The 18,986-nt window shown below is 28.0% G+C and overlaps 1 protein-coding gene across 2 annotated transcripts in view; it reads right to left on the bottom strand.

Annotated features, from left to right (window-relative positions):
• LOC111631906 (dnaJ homolog subfamily C member 5-like) overlaps positions 1 to 18,765 on the bottom strand; it is a 48,965-nt gene extending 30,200 nt beyond the window's left edge. For both annotated transcript variants that reach the window (XR_002757775.1, XM_023376242.1), the window contains exon 1: positions 18,593 to 18,765. Coding sequence is in view for 1 of the 2 variants with exons in the window: in XM_023376242.1 (XP_023232010.1) it covers positions 18,593 to 18,618 (26 nt within the window). In the remaining variant the exon portion in view is untranslated. The remainder of the gene's footprint in view (positions 1 to 18,592) is intronic.
• Positions 18,766 to 18,986: the final 221 nt, after the last annotated feature.

The following is an 18,986-nucleotide window of genomic DNA, read 5'->3' as shown; positions in this document are numbered from 1 at the left end:
TAAGCATTTATGAATAATATTGTAAAGAAACAGACAATTTTAATTCAGAAATTATTCAATTATTTTGCAAGTGATGTGAAGTGCCTATAGAATTTACACACATTTGTTTGTAATAGCTTATCATAATTCTGTAGGAGTACGTTTATTCTTTCACAGCATCTACCATCAACAGTGTAATATGTTCATAAATTTTCTAAAAATAATTTCCCAAGCTGCTTTCGGATTTACTTCCTTGACAAAAGTGTGAGGTAGTCCTATCGTATGGTAGGAGACACAACACAAATTAAGTCAACAAAATATTTTGTTGACGAAACTTCATCAAACAGCTGGTTAGATCAGGGATGCCTCTTTGGGGAGACAGAAGGATTCATGATTGCCATACAGGATCAGGTCATAAATACTAAAAACTACAGAAAACACATACTCAAAGATACAACACTTACAAATGACACATGCAGAAAATGTCATATATTGCCAGAAACTATACAACACATCACTTTTGGTTGCAAGCTCTTGGCGCACACAGATTATTTACACAGACATAATCAAGTAGCAAATATAATACACCAAAAGCTTGCAAACAAACACAAATTATTAGACATCCACGAACCATACTACAAATACATTCCACAGACCGTATTGGAAAGCAACATGCACAAAATGTATTACAACAGAGCCATAATCACAGATAAAACAATTTACCACAACAGACCAGACATCACACTCACTGAGAAACACAATAAAAGCACATACATTATAGATGTATCCATTCCAAATGCTCACATTGTACAAAACACATGCAGTGAAAAAAATCAGCAAGTACACAGAACTTGCCCAGGAATTAAGGCATCTGCAGAGGGTGGAAAGGGTGGACTTTACCTGTCGTTCTCTCCTGTACAGGTGTGATACCACACACACTACACAAAAGCCTGGAAACATTACAACTGAATAGAAATACATACATCGCACTACAAAGGCCACTATATTGAATACATGTCATATTGTTAAGAAATTCCTGAATACAGACACTGATACACTTATTTAATTTTTGTTTTTGGTTGCTATGCCTTGACTCTGGTCTGGCATAGTAGACAGCCACCAGTATCAACTGAGTATAACCCCCTAAATACTGTATAATAATAATAAAAAACTTGAAGCTTGTTTGACATAAAAATTTATATACTTGGTTTAACACTTTTTTTTATGTCTGAAGCCATAAAATCAGAATTTTTACCAATTTTAGTCTTATTAAATTCAATAATTGTCATCAGTATAAGTACATCACAAAGTAATATACAATAAAATCTGCTTATTGTAATGACTATTAGAATTTTTTTAATGTAACCCAAACCAATAGTTCAAAAATAAAATATAAAACAAACTGCTTAATTAAAATGTTGGGGGAATAAACAAATATAGAAAGACTGATTTTTTTCTAATATTGCTTCAATTTAGCAATTTATGTTTATTTATTTATTCATAAATTTAATTATTAAAAAAATAATGGAAAAATTCATTAAATATTGAATAAGAAGTTTCTACTGATTTGTTAAAACTTTTTACTCAAGTTATTACTTTAAATTAGAGATAATTTTTCTATCACTTTTATTAAATTTGAATATTAATCAGGTCATTTGAGATCTTTATATATATATGAATATCCCAAATAGTTAGTAAATTTAATTACCTTGCATAACTTTAGTTAATAATTTATTTATTATTTAACTTGTTTTATTTATTTCAATATATTAATAAAGTAAAACAAAAAGAAAAACAATTACTAAATTTTAAGACTGAAACTTCAAACTTTCAATTTTGACTCAAGTTTTAAAGTAACTTCTTTTTTTAAAAATGTAATCTTATCTCAACTAAAATAGATTAGAATGAGAATAAATATTTGTTAATCTAATGTAGATTTTTATTTAATAAAATAAGAATTTGAAAATGTTCAGGATCCAGTTTACTTGTCACAAATTACACCATAGGTGCTAAAGGGATCTATTATGTGTATGCAATGGCAGATACAATATCATTGACATAAAAAAAAGTTAATTTATTTGTTTCTAACTTCAGAATGTTTTAAAAAACATTTATAATGGCAATTATGATGGTGTGATATTAGAAATATTCAAAATATTTGAATTTATTTTTTATGAACTTCCCAGTATTCGAGTTTTTGCATATAGTATTTATCCACCTGTACTTTAAAACCTTTTTGGGAAATGATGTTTATATTTATCAGCATTTAATAGGAATTGATATTTGAGTAAAGTGTCATTGTTATTTATTAAATCAGAAAAAAATTAACATTTATGAAACCATGTGTAATCATATTATAAATAGTTTAAAATATAAAATATTTATTATGTTATCAGTTCCAGATATGAACAGTATATTTGAAGTGATATCAAAAGATGAAAAATGTAATAAATAAATAAAAATTAGATAAATTTTATGTATCTATTAAAAAACATTGTAACAATTATATTAATAGTACATCATCATTTATTACAATATAGTGAATCAACAAACAACTTTTATTACTATCAGTCAAGACATATCATTATTTCACATATTTATCAGTTCAAATGAAATTTAAGATTACTTGCATTTAGATAATGTTGCTTACATAATGTAACTAGATGAAACAGAAATATCTCCAATTCATTTATTTCTTACTGTTAAACATAATTTATATCTATATAAAACAATACATTATAATTAAATACAACTATTGAATTAACTTTCTTATTTTATCTCATGGAGAATAAACCAGAAGGAATAATTTCATGTTAGCCATGATACGAAGAAATTCTTTAATTCTGACATATGCAATTAAACAGTTGGGATTCTAAAGCATTAAGATTCAAAATGAAGTCTGTTCTAGAAGATAGCTTTCGTTCTTATTTTTAAATTGTAATAATTTTTTATCACGAGGAATGACATTTAAAACAACTGAAAACATTAGAAAAATTAAAATTTGCACTGCATTTAAAGGTATGAGAGGTTATTTTTGTAGTTTGAAAATACACAGAGAATTCAAATAACTGCATTGGAATGAGGATTTAAATTTTAAAATCAAAATAAATTTTAACATTTATTTTTTTTACAAAATGTTGGAGTTCTGAATAGTACTTGTGGCAGATAAAGAATAACATAATTCCATACAGTTGCAAGTTTAAATATGGAAAGGTTGCATGCATTACTAGTCTTAATATAGATAGCTTCTGCAAGAAATATTTTCAGGTCTCTCAGGCTGAACAATAACTTTGTCATGTCACACTTTCATTCATTATTGTTCTCAGACTGGGATGATTGGTGCCATTGTTATTCTGTATCTTACATCACTTTGATGTTCTGCAATGTATTTGATTAAATTTCTTTTTGTTGATCCAATATATAGAGTTTCAGAGTTTTCTAGAGGAATGCCGTATATTCCCATTCTTTGTTTTCCCTATCTATCCCTATCATTGCAACACAATTTAAGTAAGGTGGTAGTGATGTTACTGGTAATTGGAGAGGAATGTTTTCATATAATTTTAATAATTTATGCCATATTTTCTGAAAAGGCTGTAGGGATGGAAGAAAAATGAAATTTACAATCTGGTACTAAAGCACTTGAAAGATAGATTTGTTGTTTAAATACTTAGTGGTTTTTCAACTTTAAAATTATAGTGTTCTGAATAACTTCTAACTCTAGCTGTAAGGCAGACTCATGAGGTATGATGCAGAGTTCACTGATTTTGATTAAACTCTTATTTTTCAATGCTACAGTCATAGGTGTCTGCAGATAGAGACAAACATAATGCTAGTCCCCATGATCAAGAAAAATATTACATAAATTATAATTGTAAAATATTTTTCTTCAACTATGGGATGATTTGTCTTTTTGTGTTGATGCAATACTGTATTCTACAATTTACATGTGAAAAACCCCAAAAATTAAATACCAGTAAGTAAAAATTTATTGATGTAATTATATGTCTTCCAAGCTCTAGAAAATTTTCTGTGAATGCCTATGTTTCCTTGATTGCCTCATAACTCATGTCAAAAAGAGAAAGTACTTTTAAATACAGTGGAACCTCGGTATACGTCTGCATTAGAATACTTCCAATTCGGAATACGTCCTGTTTGGACGAAACAAATTTTGCTCGGTATACGACTTTTGTTCGGTATACGACTTAATTCAATTATAAGCGCCATCTATGAACAAGTAGCACTATCGGTGTACTAGACCAAATTAGACGTTCGCGGTGCCACGGTTTATAACTTTGTTAAATTTCTTCTGATTTTAATTTGTAAATAACATTTTATTATTTTTATTAATCATGAATTGCAAAAAGGCAACAGAAAAATAAAAAAATGACAATGGAACTGAAAAAAGATTGTTGAGAAATATGAAGGTGGCACGCGTGTTCGAGATTTAACTGTTGCATACCGTATTCCGAGAACGACGATATCGACAATCGTGAAAAATAAAGACATTATTAAATCTGCTAACGTTGCGAAAGGGGTTAAATCAATTTCTAAACAGAGATCAAAGACGTTAGATCGTGTCGAGAAATTGCTTTTGCTTTGAATAACTGAAAAACAGTGCGCTGGCAACAGCGTATTGGAAGAAATTATTTGCGAGAAAGATGAAAGGATACATGCTGATCTCATGAAAAATCAAGCAGAAGCTAGCCAGGAAAGCGAGGTGTTTAAAGCCAGCCATTTTTTTACATGAGAACGGATTAATCATTTTTACATTACTTCTTATGGAAAAGGTTGGTTTGGTATACGTCCTATTCGGTATAAGTCCAAACACCAGGAACGGATTAAGGTCGTATACCGAGGTTCCACTGTAATCTCTTTGTACCTTCAATAATGTGAAATTATTCCTTTTGAATATAATTAAATGTTTAATCTAAACAGCATTCTATAAACTTTTATGGAATATTTATATTCAAAAAAGAATATATTAAAAAAACAAACTGAGTTATTATGAATAAACAAATTTTATTACAAATTCCTCGTCATCAGTAAACAGCAACTCTACCAAATAATAAGTCAAATTTAATGAAATTTGCATAACATTAAAAATAAATTTATTCAGTTTCTATTACACAAATTTAAAAGTTTAGATATTAAATAAATTTTGATTTCAGTGTGAAATAATATATTATTTTGAATTTAAGATACACATTTTTATGTTCACAAATAACTTCCCCCTACATTTCTGAACTTTAATTCAGAAATGCAGGAAAAAGTCAGGTTTGCTTTAAATTCAATGTGCTTCTTAGTTTGGCATATTTTTTAGTCAGTCTTTGAAAGTCATTATATATCAGTGGTGTGCTGTCCATGGAAGCTGTGGAAGTGCAGCTTTCCTTGTATTTTCTAAAGTATAAATACATACTATGCAATTATTTTCATATTTTAATGTACAAGTACTTTGAAATAATTAAAATTAATATTTTAAATGTGAAAATAAATGATAAGATTGCTATTATATATATATTCGAATAAAAATTCATATACAGTCGACCCCCCTGTAATTACGGTCACTATAATTACGATTCCTATAAAACAACGAAAAAATTGTGACCGGTATCCGTAAAAAACAGTAAAAATTCCCTATAATTACCTCAAACGTCATTGGGCAGCCGAACTACTTTCCCGCTGTCCGTAGCGCCAACTACGGAGAGATTTCTATCGTCTGGACAGTATTATATAAATTATATATAAATTAGGTACTGTACATATAATTATATATTAATTATATATAAATTAGGTACTGTATATATAATTATATATTAACTTATTGTAACTTTGTTATAATTAAATATATAATTTCCGCCGTCTAGCGTGGCGCCACGCTACGGAGATTTTTACGCTAACTATCGTCTGTCAGTATGTAAATTAGGTACCGTAAGTCTAATACAGTACTGTAATTTTATACATTTCTTGTGAAAGAAACATTTCTTATTCAACGGCGATTAAAATTATTTATATTAATGATGTCTCCGAAGTTCTACGAAGTTTTCACAGAAAAATAAGTTGTTAGAAATCGGCCGCTCTTTGCTGAGCTGTTCCGCGACGAAAACAATGTTGAGCAATGGCAATGTCGAATGGTGACACTCGGTAAGTAATCCTACAATTTTTTGTTTATAGCGTAGTTTATACGGATTATTCCCAAAAAAAAAATACATAATTTGGAAATGTTGAGTCGGATTAGTCTAGAATCGATTAATTTTATGGAAGAAAATCTTTCAAACAGCTGTAGTTCGTAAACTTGATACGTGTCGGGTTGTGATTGGAAGGATTCATAAGAAATTCCTAAAGAATGGAACGTATCTCTATCTTATAGGGGGGTCGACTGTATGCATATTTCCAAGTGCTGTATTGTCAAATATGGGACAGCTTTCACAATGAAAATATTTGGTGTAAAGCAGCTGGATTACATGCATTTGCACATGCATTTTACAGAGCATCAACCTCATGCGGTTTAGCTCATGGATGTTACATACCAAAATATTGTATAATGCTTCCAATGATTCTATCCAGGGCCGGCGCAGCTTCCCTATCATCAAATGTCACTGCATACCACTGCTATATATAATGAAAATTATTCATTCCATATTAATAGCAATCTAATCAAACATTCATCAACATTCCTGATGATAACTCACAATAACTTTAAAGCACTTGGGTACAACAGTGTCCCACAAACTCAAGTTAATGTGGATCAAGGTGACAAGTTTTATGGTGTAGCAATAATGTTAGTCTATAAATAATTCCTTTATGAAAATTCCCTATGTGCAAATTCATATACATATTCACTACATACTAATTGTGACTATTTCCATTTGTAGTTAAATTTTAATTAAAAAAATATTGGCTATTCAGTGGCACTTTTGAAAAAAACTATTCTTCATTAGGACAAGGAATAGATGCTTTTTTGTTTTTTTGAATGACATGATGAGTTTTAAAGTGTGAGATCCAAGGGACCATAATTGTTTTGAAGTGTCTAAATTGATGTAACATTTAATAATTTAATGAAAAGATTACTTTTTGTTTAAGTCGTGATTCACAAAAGGACTTACTTTCATTTTTTGAGGGAAGTTCCTGTCATTTACGAGATATGTTAATTTTGATACCAATTCAACAAGGAAGATCCTTGTTGTTTCTCTCGTTGGGTGGTCCCAATGATTAGACAATTGAAATAAAATAAATAGGGCCAACCATAATAGGACAGCGTGAGGAAACCCAGTTGAGACCATCCTTCTGAAAATTCCCTGCCTACACAGAAACAAAAGAATCTCTCTCCAGAAAAAAAAGGGAAGAATTAGAAAAACAATTAGAGGAAATATTAAATAATGTAAATTCTCTCTCAGATATAAAAAGGAATTCGATAGTTAAAATGGTAATTTTGCTGTTTCAAATAATAGTTTAGATAATAGTAATAGGAGGAGTTATTTTTATACTTAGGAATTAGGAAATATGTATCCCACAAAATTAAATGAATACATAAAGTATAAAAATTGTGTGTGTTAAGATTTATTCTATAAATTTCATTTGTATATTTCTGAAGATTTGTTATTTTCTCACTAATAAATCTAATTTTACTTAATCTAGACAAATTTCCTTTATATTTTCTTTTGCTGAACTCCATCGTCTTTCCCAAGGTCGAAATATCCCTCTTAAAATCCAGAACAGTAAACGTGAGTTAGGATAATAAACTATTCATCCTAACTAGTGTCAGGAATCCTGATTTTTTTCTTAAAAATTTTATAAATGGCTATCCTGTACACGTGTGACAGATTGACTAGATAATTACATTTATTATTTATATTAATATAACTATTCTTTGTAAAACTTCTTTTTTGGAGAGTCATGATCACAACTGACTCTTCATTATTAAATATTGTTTACTTGTTTGAAGGATCACAAAATTCACAACAGTATGTCAAGGTATTATACTTGTTATATTTTGTTTTCTGCTACTTTTTTCCTTCTCATCATAAAAACATTAATTAACCATAACATAAAAACATCATTTTCACAGTAAAAATTTATAATACTTCTTTATTCTTTATTAATTATATTTTAAATATACCTTTAATATTTATTACTATCTAATAATTTACTTTCAACTATATTTCTAATTATACAATTCCTTCTAAAGTATATATATTTTTAAATAGTCTTAAATTTGGAATAATACATTATTTAAAATGCCAAATGATTACTAATTTTATAACATTTTTTTATAAATCTAAAAATAGTTCTTCAAAGTCATAGCTTGAATTTTAGATTTTTTCCCTACATTCTGATAATTTAAAAGAAAAATGTATAACATATAGGCATGTTTAATTTTTTCATGCTTTTCTTTAAATTATAATACTTTATTTTTAAAATTAAATATAAAGAAAACTTAAGTATTCAAAATTATATATTAAGATCTCTAATAGTAAGAATTTAAATTTATTTAATTATAATATAAATTATTATAAATTTTTTAATACATTAATATCCTATTTTGTCATGAATCATAAATGAAGTTAATTTCTATGACTAAGACTTTATATATGATTACATGACTAAATCACGTGATGTTATACAAAAGTTATTGAATAAAGCCACTTATCACAAGACGTAACAATAAAATCATAAATTATTTATAATTTTTTTTAGTAATACAACTTGTATTTTTCAGTAATATAGAAGTTTACATACAGGAATGGACTATATTACATATTAATAAACAATACATAAAAATATAAAGAAATTCATTAACTGGAAATGTGCTTTTAAGCATAAATGAACATACAATAATTCTGTGAACAAAAGCATCACTAGACTATTACTGCATAGAAAATAAAGCCATTACTTTATATATGTATAAACAGTGTGCAAAACTTGGCACCATTTTGACCATTAAAATTCTCACATTACTTTAAACGGATATCAAAATATATTTATTTAAATAATGTTTTCAGTTCATTTGATCTAGCCATCATTCAACAGAATAAGACATTCTAATGCAGAAGTTTAAAATTACTTTTTAAAACAATGTATAGAATTAAATACACGTGATAAATGTATATTGTATATAGCTTCTGCCTCACACTCAGCCTTACAGGAAATATTAGAGAGGTTGAGGCACACGTTTTAAACGTGTAAACGTGTACGTGTGACGTTTGGCGCCACTTTCCCGTAAGCCTAAAAGTTTGACGATGGTGTTTGAAATGTCGAGCGTGATTCCACCGACTATCCAAACACCATTGTCAAACTTTTAGGCTTATGGGGAAGCGGCGCCGAACGTCACACGTACATGTTTACACGATTAAAACGTGTGCCTCAACCTCTCTATTAATTAAAGAATGTAGACTGCTATCAGTATGTGCCAATAAACAATATTCTTTTGCCATGCCCACTGTATCAAGTAATATCTCCTCCTTTAACATCTTTTATATGGTGATAATTCTATTAACTTGTTCATAATAGTATTAATTTAAATATAAAGTACTTGATTGATTATGTATTTTTCCACAGGATAGACAAGTGCAGTATAAATTAAATTTGGCACTTCATATAAATCTAGTTTCACAATCCTCCTAGTCCAAACTATTGATCAAAGACGACACAGATGGCATGCTGCCACACTAAATCATTAGAGTGAGATATCTGCCAAATCAGTACTTGGAAGATAAAGTTAGGGTCAGAATCTTCATATAAAACAGATAAACAACTTTTAATAACTATTTAATATGTAAAAATGATTAATTTCTAATAAATTAATTCAACTACCAGTTTTACTTAAATAATAACTACAGCTACTATTTTAAACTGCATATTTTCTTTGCAGTTACTACATGAGGACAGTCATTATTTTCTTTGAATTTATTGAAAATTATTTATTCAGGCATATTATAATTAAAAATACCCTATCTTAACACAATATTTGATGCATTCAATACAAAAGTATGTGGAGTATAGATACAGAATAATAATAAAACAAAACCTATTTTTACAACACATTGTTTTAATGTTTAAATTCAAAACTAGGAATCTAGGTTACTTACTTTTTAGTTTAATATGATGTAGTAAAAACTTAAGTATTTACTATTAAATGGCAAAAGTTAACTATAGTCTACAGTATTTCTTAGAATAATAGAATAGAACCAATATGTTGGATTTTGAATGTGTATCACTCTCACCACAGATAACCAACAAAAATTTTTCAAAACATGTTTAAATTTCATAAAATTCAAACATGGCATGAAATCAATTGACTTCTTTGTTTTATATAATTTCAAATTTCTTACAAAAAATGCAAAAAATGTCATAGTACTGTAGTAGTTTTTCCAAAGTTCTGGAATTTTATTTTAAATTCTTTATCAATTTTCTTTAATATTACAAGACAATTTTTCAATAAAATTCCTGTTTAGTATCATACTTCTATCCAAATGTAAAACAAATTTTTTATCCCATCTTCAAAAAACTTTTTTGGCGTATCCCATATCCACTTATAGTTTCACATTTAAATCTTCCACAGAAGAAATCACTGTGGAAATGAATTCCCCAAAGTAATTTTTTTAATTCTCAGAAATGATGACAATTACTGGCTGGTTAAGCAAGAGAATAGGCAAAATGAGGTAGCAATTCCTAGGGCAGTTTTCCCAAAACTCCAGAGTTTTGTAAGTGGTATGTGGTCTTTCATTGTCCTTTTGCAGTAACAGTCATACATTCAACTTTCAATGCCATTTTTTGACCAGGTCTTTACATAAAGGTCCTAACATAAGTTTCAAATAATAGTATTCTATATTTGTAGTGTCTTGTGGTAGATAGTCTGTAAGATTACAATACAGTAGACCCTCTATAACACAGGTTCGGATTTCGTATAACACGGCGAAAAAATTGTGATGGTGTTCGTACAACATGCTAAAAGAGACTCGTATAACACGGTAAAACGTCATCGCAAACTTGTGTCGCGGCAGGATTGGTCGAATCTGGACCAATAACAGATATTGCCCAAACCATTGAGTTTAAATGAGCAGCGGACCTACTAAAAACCATTTATTATTTAATGGCCATAAAAATTATATTTATATTAATGATGTCTCCAAAGTTCAGCAAAATTTTTGCAGAAAAATATTTTATCAGGAAACACACGCTGCTCCACGACAAAAACAAGCTTAAGCAGTAGCATCATCCAACGGTGCACACTCGGTAAGTAATCCTACAATTTTTTGTTTATAGCATAGTTTATATGGATTATTCCCAAAAAATTATACGTGTTTTGGAAATGTTGAGTCAAATTACTCTACAATCGATTAATTTTATGAAAGAAAACCGTTCAAACAGCCATAGTCTGTAAACTGCATATGTGCCGGGCTGTGATTGGCTCATGTATTTAAAGACTTGTACAACATGAATTTCATAAAACACGGAATGTATCTACTGTGTTATGGGGGTCTACTGTATTCTGGGATTCTGATGGAATCATCACTATATAAACTGATGCAATTGTCTACACTGTAATTTGCAGTCCAACTGATTTTTTTGTCATTCTTCAGTTAATTTTTGGATTGAAGTACATAATCCAAGTTTCATCAGTTGTTATTAATCAAAGCAAAAATAAATTCCCAAGAGGAAAATATCTCAAAGTCGATGGCATGTTTTGATTCTGGTCAGTTTTTGCACTGGTCCCAACAGTTGAGGCACCTAACATTTTGTTTAACCCCAAATGGTTGTGTAGCATTTCAAGAACTTACCACTATACTTGTTCTTATTTCCTTGAACAGTTATTTGCCAGTCTTCCATCACTAGTTTTTTCACAGCACTAATCTTATATTATAATCAGGATGGGTTAATAATAATAATAATAATATTAAGCACAGTCCAAATGGTTAGGAGTTGAAAGTTGAAATTTGGTACACAGTTAGGGTACGTCATGAGAACATATATAGTAAGAAGGGATTTTTCGAAATCCTCACTGAGGAGAGTAGAATCTGAGTTCTGATTAATTCTTAACCAGAACTCAGATTCTACTGTACTAGTTTAGATGCAGTTTTTTGCATTTTTGCAGGAAATTGAACAAACTTTTAGACTCATCTAAAAAGCCTCTAATTAGTTTCAGAAGAGGGGAACCTTATTCTCGCACCCAGTGAAAAAGGGTAAGATTGGCTATAATCTAATAATCTTAATCTTTACTATTAGTTTTTGCCCAAGCAACGCTGGGCTCATCTGCTAGTGCTTCAATAACTATAGTGCTTGGTTGTCCACTATGAGGGGGTCATTATTTAAAGATATTTTCCTGCCATTTGTTTTATTGAATCACAAGACTATTTTGAATGTGAACCATGCTAAAAATTTGGATGTAAAAGTTTACAATAAATTTATAGAAAAAAGCACAACTGCGAGGAACATTCACAATACAACATGCTCTTAATGAGGAGTAATTGTTTCTTAATATATCAGCAATGGTTTTATGGTTTTAGTATCACAATTTAATAAAATAAAGGAGAACAAGTTATAGTTACATTTTAATTTGTGAAAACTTTTCTTTACAGTACCATATTGTTTTAGTGGCAATAAAAACTGTACTCACTGTTGTCACTAAACATCCAAATATCTCAGTGTTAGATTAAATTGGCTAAATATAGTTCTCTAAATGTTTTTGTATAAACAAATATGATATTTCTGTATAATATTGACATAGATCTGAATAATTTATATTTTTCTTTCAAACATTTACAGTCAGTTTAGTTCCACTTTGAACCCATCAAATGTATTTAAAAATTCAACACCAATGTTTGCATATATAGAATAACAAATATTGGCTCCATTATTATTCTGAGAAAACATACAATATCGTTTTGACCAATCTTCAATTATTACATGCAAGTAATTCTCAACTTTTGGATAACTGTTCTTTCATATTCATATCTCTAAATCATATCTTGCAAACAAAATTTGGACATTTTCAGCCAACAAACAAACAATTTGTTTTTATACAGTGGCACTTTTTTGATAGTTTTAATTAAATTACAGTTATAATTACAGAATTTCTATTAAGGATAGGAATTTTATAATTTTTAGATCTCAGGAAACAGAATTCCTTTTATAACAAGCAACTCTAAATGTTAAACTTTTGAAATTTGACTTTTGTAAGTATTTTTAGAAGTGTGTGTGTCCAAAAGCCAAATACTTCATGCAAAATAAACAGTTTATAACAAGAAAATAAAGCTAATTTTTAAAAATTAAATTACAGCAGCATTTTCTGTTCAAAAATAAAAAATTAATGATAAATACAAATATTTAAAATCTAAGACAAAAAGACAACTGTAAGAAATTCCAGCCCCAAGATTTAACAAAACTGAACATTTTTGGCCTCATTAATAGGCCAGTTTAGATCAAATATCATAAAACCTTTAGAATTTTATAGTAAATATTTAAAATCAGATAGTAATTAATTTTTCTTTAAATATAAAAACTTCACAAATCTTTGCTTTCTTTCTGCATATAAGAATTCTGTTTTGGAGTGTTGCTGGATTAAAAGACAGAAAGAAAGTGAAGATATTCACAAAGCTTTTATATTTTTTAAAAAATTTTATAGGTTTTTGGGGTTGGGTTTTCTGATGGTTGTCTTATTGTCTTATTGTATTATATCTTCCAGTTTACAAAAAGTTTTTAAGTAATTTTAAAAACTTTTCTACATAAAACTCATTTCTGTTGTATCAAGAAAAATCAAATTTAATGACAAGCATTTCACAAATGCTAAATGCTTAAAGACTGATATTTGGTTGCAGTGAATCAGTATTCTACATATTGCACAGAAAAAGTGTAACAAATTAAAAAAAAAAACATTTCTACAATGGAGTTTAAAAAAAACAAAGCTCTAGTACTCTCAGACTGATGTTTTTACATTTTGTTTTTTAATCATCATTAAAGCAAATATTTCTTTATATCCTATACAACAGAACCATGCTACATTATTTTAATATTCAGTCAACCATAAGTGATGAACAAAATCTTACAACTTCCTTATCTTGTTGAAAACAAAATATGCCCATTATGCATCTATTATAAATTGTATTGTTTAAAATTCAGTTTGGGTATAAAAAAACTTGAAAACAAACCAAGAAATTATCCAAAATATAAATTCTTAATTGTAATTTGTTATGTGGTTTAAAAAAATAAAATACAATTATTTATTATTAATTTTATTGATGCTTTCATTTCAAAAATGTGAGAAACTATTCAGTTAAAATAGCAGAACTTAATTATCTTTTATTGCATACCATTCCTTTTTTTCTAATTATTTCAAAATTCATTGCTTAAAGAATGCTGGAATTTCAATACTATACATTTAAACTAATATGCTAATTTAAATTATAATTAAAGGATTTTTTTTATACAGATATACCTTGACTTACGTCGTTCCCAATTATACGTCGTTTGTCAAAAAAGTATATGGAAAAATAAAAATCGAGTTTAAGTCATTTTATTTGACTTTACGTCTGTCCGCCACAAATATTGAAGTCGTAATATCACTAGAAAAGCATTTAAAGCACATAAAATCATATTAAAATATATACATTTACAAGTATGTACTGTATTTACAGTACATGCATTCGTAAATTTAGATTATTGTTTCTGTACTATATTAAAAACTAAAATTTATTTGTTTGTAAGCTTAAAATAGATCCTTATTAACCATATATTAAAAATGCATTAATAAATAAAATACAGAACCAGGAATAGTAATTTATGGTTTAGCTAGTGACAAGTAGATTCGGAAATAAGTAAATTCGACTTGTGTCGTTTTTCGACTTATGTCGCCTCTCCTGGAACCAATTACCGACGTAATAAAATTACAGAAGTTATACTGGCAGAAAGCCAGTCATTGACTTATAATTTATCATGCTATAGATTGATATATAGAAGTTTGATAATGTCATTCAGACTCCAAAATTTTATTAATGCAAACAATTATATAAATGCAAATCAAGAAGCCAAAGAAAGTTCAGTATAAAATATGTATTAAATCCAGAAATTAAATAAGTAAATTTAAATGATCCTGAAGTCTTTCAACTATGGATATGATGTAACAAATTATACAGAAACTGTAGAGAAACCTTTTATGGATATGATCATGTATACTTTAAATATAAGTTTGATAATGTCATTCAGACTCCAAAATTTTATTAATGCAAACAATTATATAAATGCAAATCAAGAAGCCAAAGAAAGTTCAGTATAAAATATGTATTAAATCCAGAAATTAAATAAGTAAATTTAAATGATCCTGAAGTCTTTCAACTATGGATATGATGTAACAAATTATACAGAAACTGTAGAGAAACCTTTTATGGATATGATCATGTATACTTTAAATATAAGCTCTTCAGTCTAATTAAAATTTATAAAATTTTTATAGACAAAAAAAATTCTCATTAATTCTTAGTGTGACATTTCCAGATCCATCATTGCAATGTAAGATTATAACTAATTAAATACAAAATCCTACAAAAGAATTTTTTCATCTTTATACAAATCATTAAGCTAATAAAATTAATATCAGAAAATTTTTAAAGATTTTTGTAAGATTTATAGATGTAATGATTTATATTACATCCTACAAATATAGCATTTTATTTATTTTATTTACCTGTGCTTCAGAAAGTAACTATACTTTATAAAATATAAAACAAAACCTAACCTATCTACATGATATTTATTTAACATTATATTATATTATTTATCATTTATATACTGCTCTATATTAAAAAAAAATCAATAATATTCTTTTTATTTTCACAACTTTATCCCCCCAAAAAAATGCACAAGACCCAAACTGTTAAGTTTATTATTTTAAGTATTAAGTACTTAAAAAATTAATCAAATACATAGAAAAATGCAAGCTTCATTTTATGCTATCAAATTATATTTAAAATATATTAAACTACAAAAAATATATAATTAAAACTGTCATCATCACATTTATTCTAAAATCCTTTAACCTTGAACATGTTACACTTAAATTACAATGTTAAAAAGCAATTTGTCTTTTATTCCCTCTTCTACTCACAATGATAAAAGCAACAATTTTATAAATAAAATTTACAGTTTGTTAAAATTTTAATATAACACCTTACCACGGTTTGAAACGAATTATACGAAAGTGTTTAGTTGTATTAATATGTAGAATGGTTAATGACATATTCAAATATCTTTTATTTTAATCACCATTATTTTAATTAAATTGGTGACAATTAAGTCAGTTTATTATAATACATATACAGTTTTGTTTTTCCTTTTCTCCCTTTTTTAGTTTTTATCATCTTGTTTTTATTTTTTGTGAATATTTCATATACTCTAATAGTGAAATTCTATTATGCAACAAGGAAATTCAATGTAATAAATAATTAAAATTTTTTAATTTAAAATTGCTTTTTATATTGATAATATAATAAATATTTCATTGTTCTTTATTGCACAGAGAAATTCTAGATTTCACGATCAAATATGGCCACATATTTATCATTGGAAATCCGATAAAAAAAATTTTAATGTTTAAACACTTGTTTCTTAATATTTTTATTTCAAATATATGTTCCAATAACAAATAACACCATTCCATTAAAAAGCATGAATCAATTTATTGTTTATTTGCCTAACAAAACATTTTATAAATGTTTATTGCATCATTTGACTCATTATAAAATTTTTTAAAAGCTACATTTACAAAACAATCCAAAACAGCATCAATGAAAATGGGAACAGAGTTTTGGTTGTATCAATCTTTACTTTATAAGCATCTATTATTCACCAAATATAAGTTTAACATTCAAAAATACATACCTTAATACTGAAACATATTATCTTCTATATTAAGGAATACATTAAGATAAGAAAAAACTATTAGACTGTAATGCTTTTAAATACTAATTTACATGCAGAGCACTTGAGAAGCCTACACAGAAAGGTCAATGCCACCAAAAAAATTTTTTAGTGCTTTCCTGTATGTCAATAATTTTGCCGTAGATCATTCGTTTTAAATTTTAAAAAGTTTTTATATCTATTGGAACCTTTATATTTTTTTACCAAGAATTTTTATAGCACTATTAATTTATCTATTATTAAAGTAATAAAAAAATTTTTATATTATAAATTGTCTTTTTTTTTCTATATTTACAATGTATAGATTGTATAATATATAATACTCAACAATTATATGATATACTACAAATACCGGTATATTAAATTCTATACCTGAATAGAAGCCAGACAAATTTTTAGATGTATAAAATACTTAATCTTCTTAGAATCCATAGTTTTATGTACTCAAAAGTAATAAATTTTTAATAAAACAACACTTAAAAAGTGTACATCAAATTTATATATGCTAAAAAACATTAATTAAAACTAAAAATACTACCTTATTGGGGTCAAAAGGGTTTAAAATTGAAAATCACGTGTTTTCGGGTTTCTTTAGGTCTATTTCAGGGAATACCGACCAGAAATGCTCAAAACTATCAACAAGTCAAGATTTTTCTTTCAACAATCAGATTTAATAGTAAGAGAAATGTTTTCAGGCAGATTTACAGCCCAACTTCAGGTTGATCTCAATGTACAATTGCCGGAAGAAAAACATCCATTGCAATTTCAAATTTGTTCGAGCATAACTTTTGAAACATAGGAGAGATACCAATTTCAGGAATATAAAAAGTGTGACTCGCAACAACCAATTAACAGGCGCAAAAACAATTAACATTCAAATATAAAATTGAACAATAACAGATTTTGAATACTGTACACGCATGTGTTCTTGTAAGATGTTTAAATAAGATCTAACAATAGGATGAGTTTGAATGTGGAAAACCTCCACACACACACATTCCTCTTTAATATGATTGAAAATTAAATATCATCATCTAGTAAGGAAATTTCAGGAATCTCGACACACAACTCATCAGTAAAATATCAAGCGACAAAGTATTCGAACGGCGCAAATACGTAATAAATATTTAATAAATGCATCAAACAACCAACTAGCACAATATATAACCCAATAAAGTTTAATCCGAAATATCAGAAACGCGGCACAACAGTTTACGTATAACTTGAACAAACATTTTGGGAAGGCATTTAATGCACCGGACGGAATCGCACACATTCAAGTACATAGCAGAAATAAGTGTTATAAGTTATAAAAGGGTAAACCGTGCCACCCTCCCTTACACAATGAATAATACAACAATTGAGAAGGCAAAGCATGTATACAAATGTCAGGTGTTAACCGAAGTATTGTGAATAACGCCTTTATTTTCTATAGGAGAATTGAAAGTCAGATTTAATTGGTAGAATTAAATATAAAAGTTGGGTCGAAGTTACTTTTAGTTTATTTATCAAATAGTTTTAAATCTGGAAAGCAAATAGAAACTTTACTCACATCGATTTCATTTTTAAGTAAAAATAGAAAAATGCCAAAAAAAAATACACCAAATGATTTGATTTTACTTAAAAATGAAGAAAATGCCGGCTTAAAATTAGAAGTTAAAATTTTAAATTCAACAGAATAAAAGCATATTCGGGTGTAACTTACGATAACCTTCGACTAGCCGTCGCCATTCGGATAAATATAGAAGTAATCTACGTGAAATAATATCAAGAAAACGACAACTCGACTGGACGAAATGATTTTTTTACGGGAGGATCATTCGATCAATCTGAATATCGTAGCCGCCATAACACCGGAAGTGCTGCGCCCTCTATCGGCTTATTTCGAAATTGGAAATTTTTAAAATGAGTTACGTAATTATGTAAATTTGTATTTTTATAAATATATTATTAAAAAAGGGTCTTTTTATCAAGCCCATTATGGGTTCGACCAGGAACAAAATTTTTTATTTTTTATAGGCCGTAAGTCCCGGATATGCCAGACCCAGTCTCACTTATTTTGCGCCTGCCCATATCCAGGGTATGAGAGAAAAAGATCC

The sequence above is a fragment of the Centruroides sculpturatus genome, unplaced genomic scaffold (genome assembly GCF_000671375.1).
Source record: "Centruroides sculpturatus isolate CEXI.00-Female unplaced genomic scaffold, Cexi_2.0 scaffold718, whole genome shotgun sequence".
NCBI classification, from domain to species: Eukaryota; Metazoa; Arthropoda; class Arachnida; order Scorpiones; family Buthidae; genus Centruroides; species Centruroides sculpturatus.
This window is presented reverse-complemented; position numbering and strand designations above follow the sequence as displayed.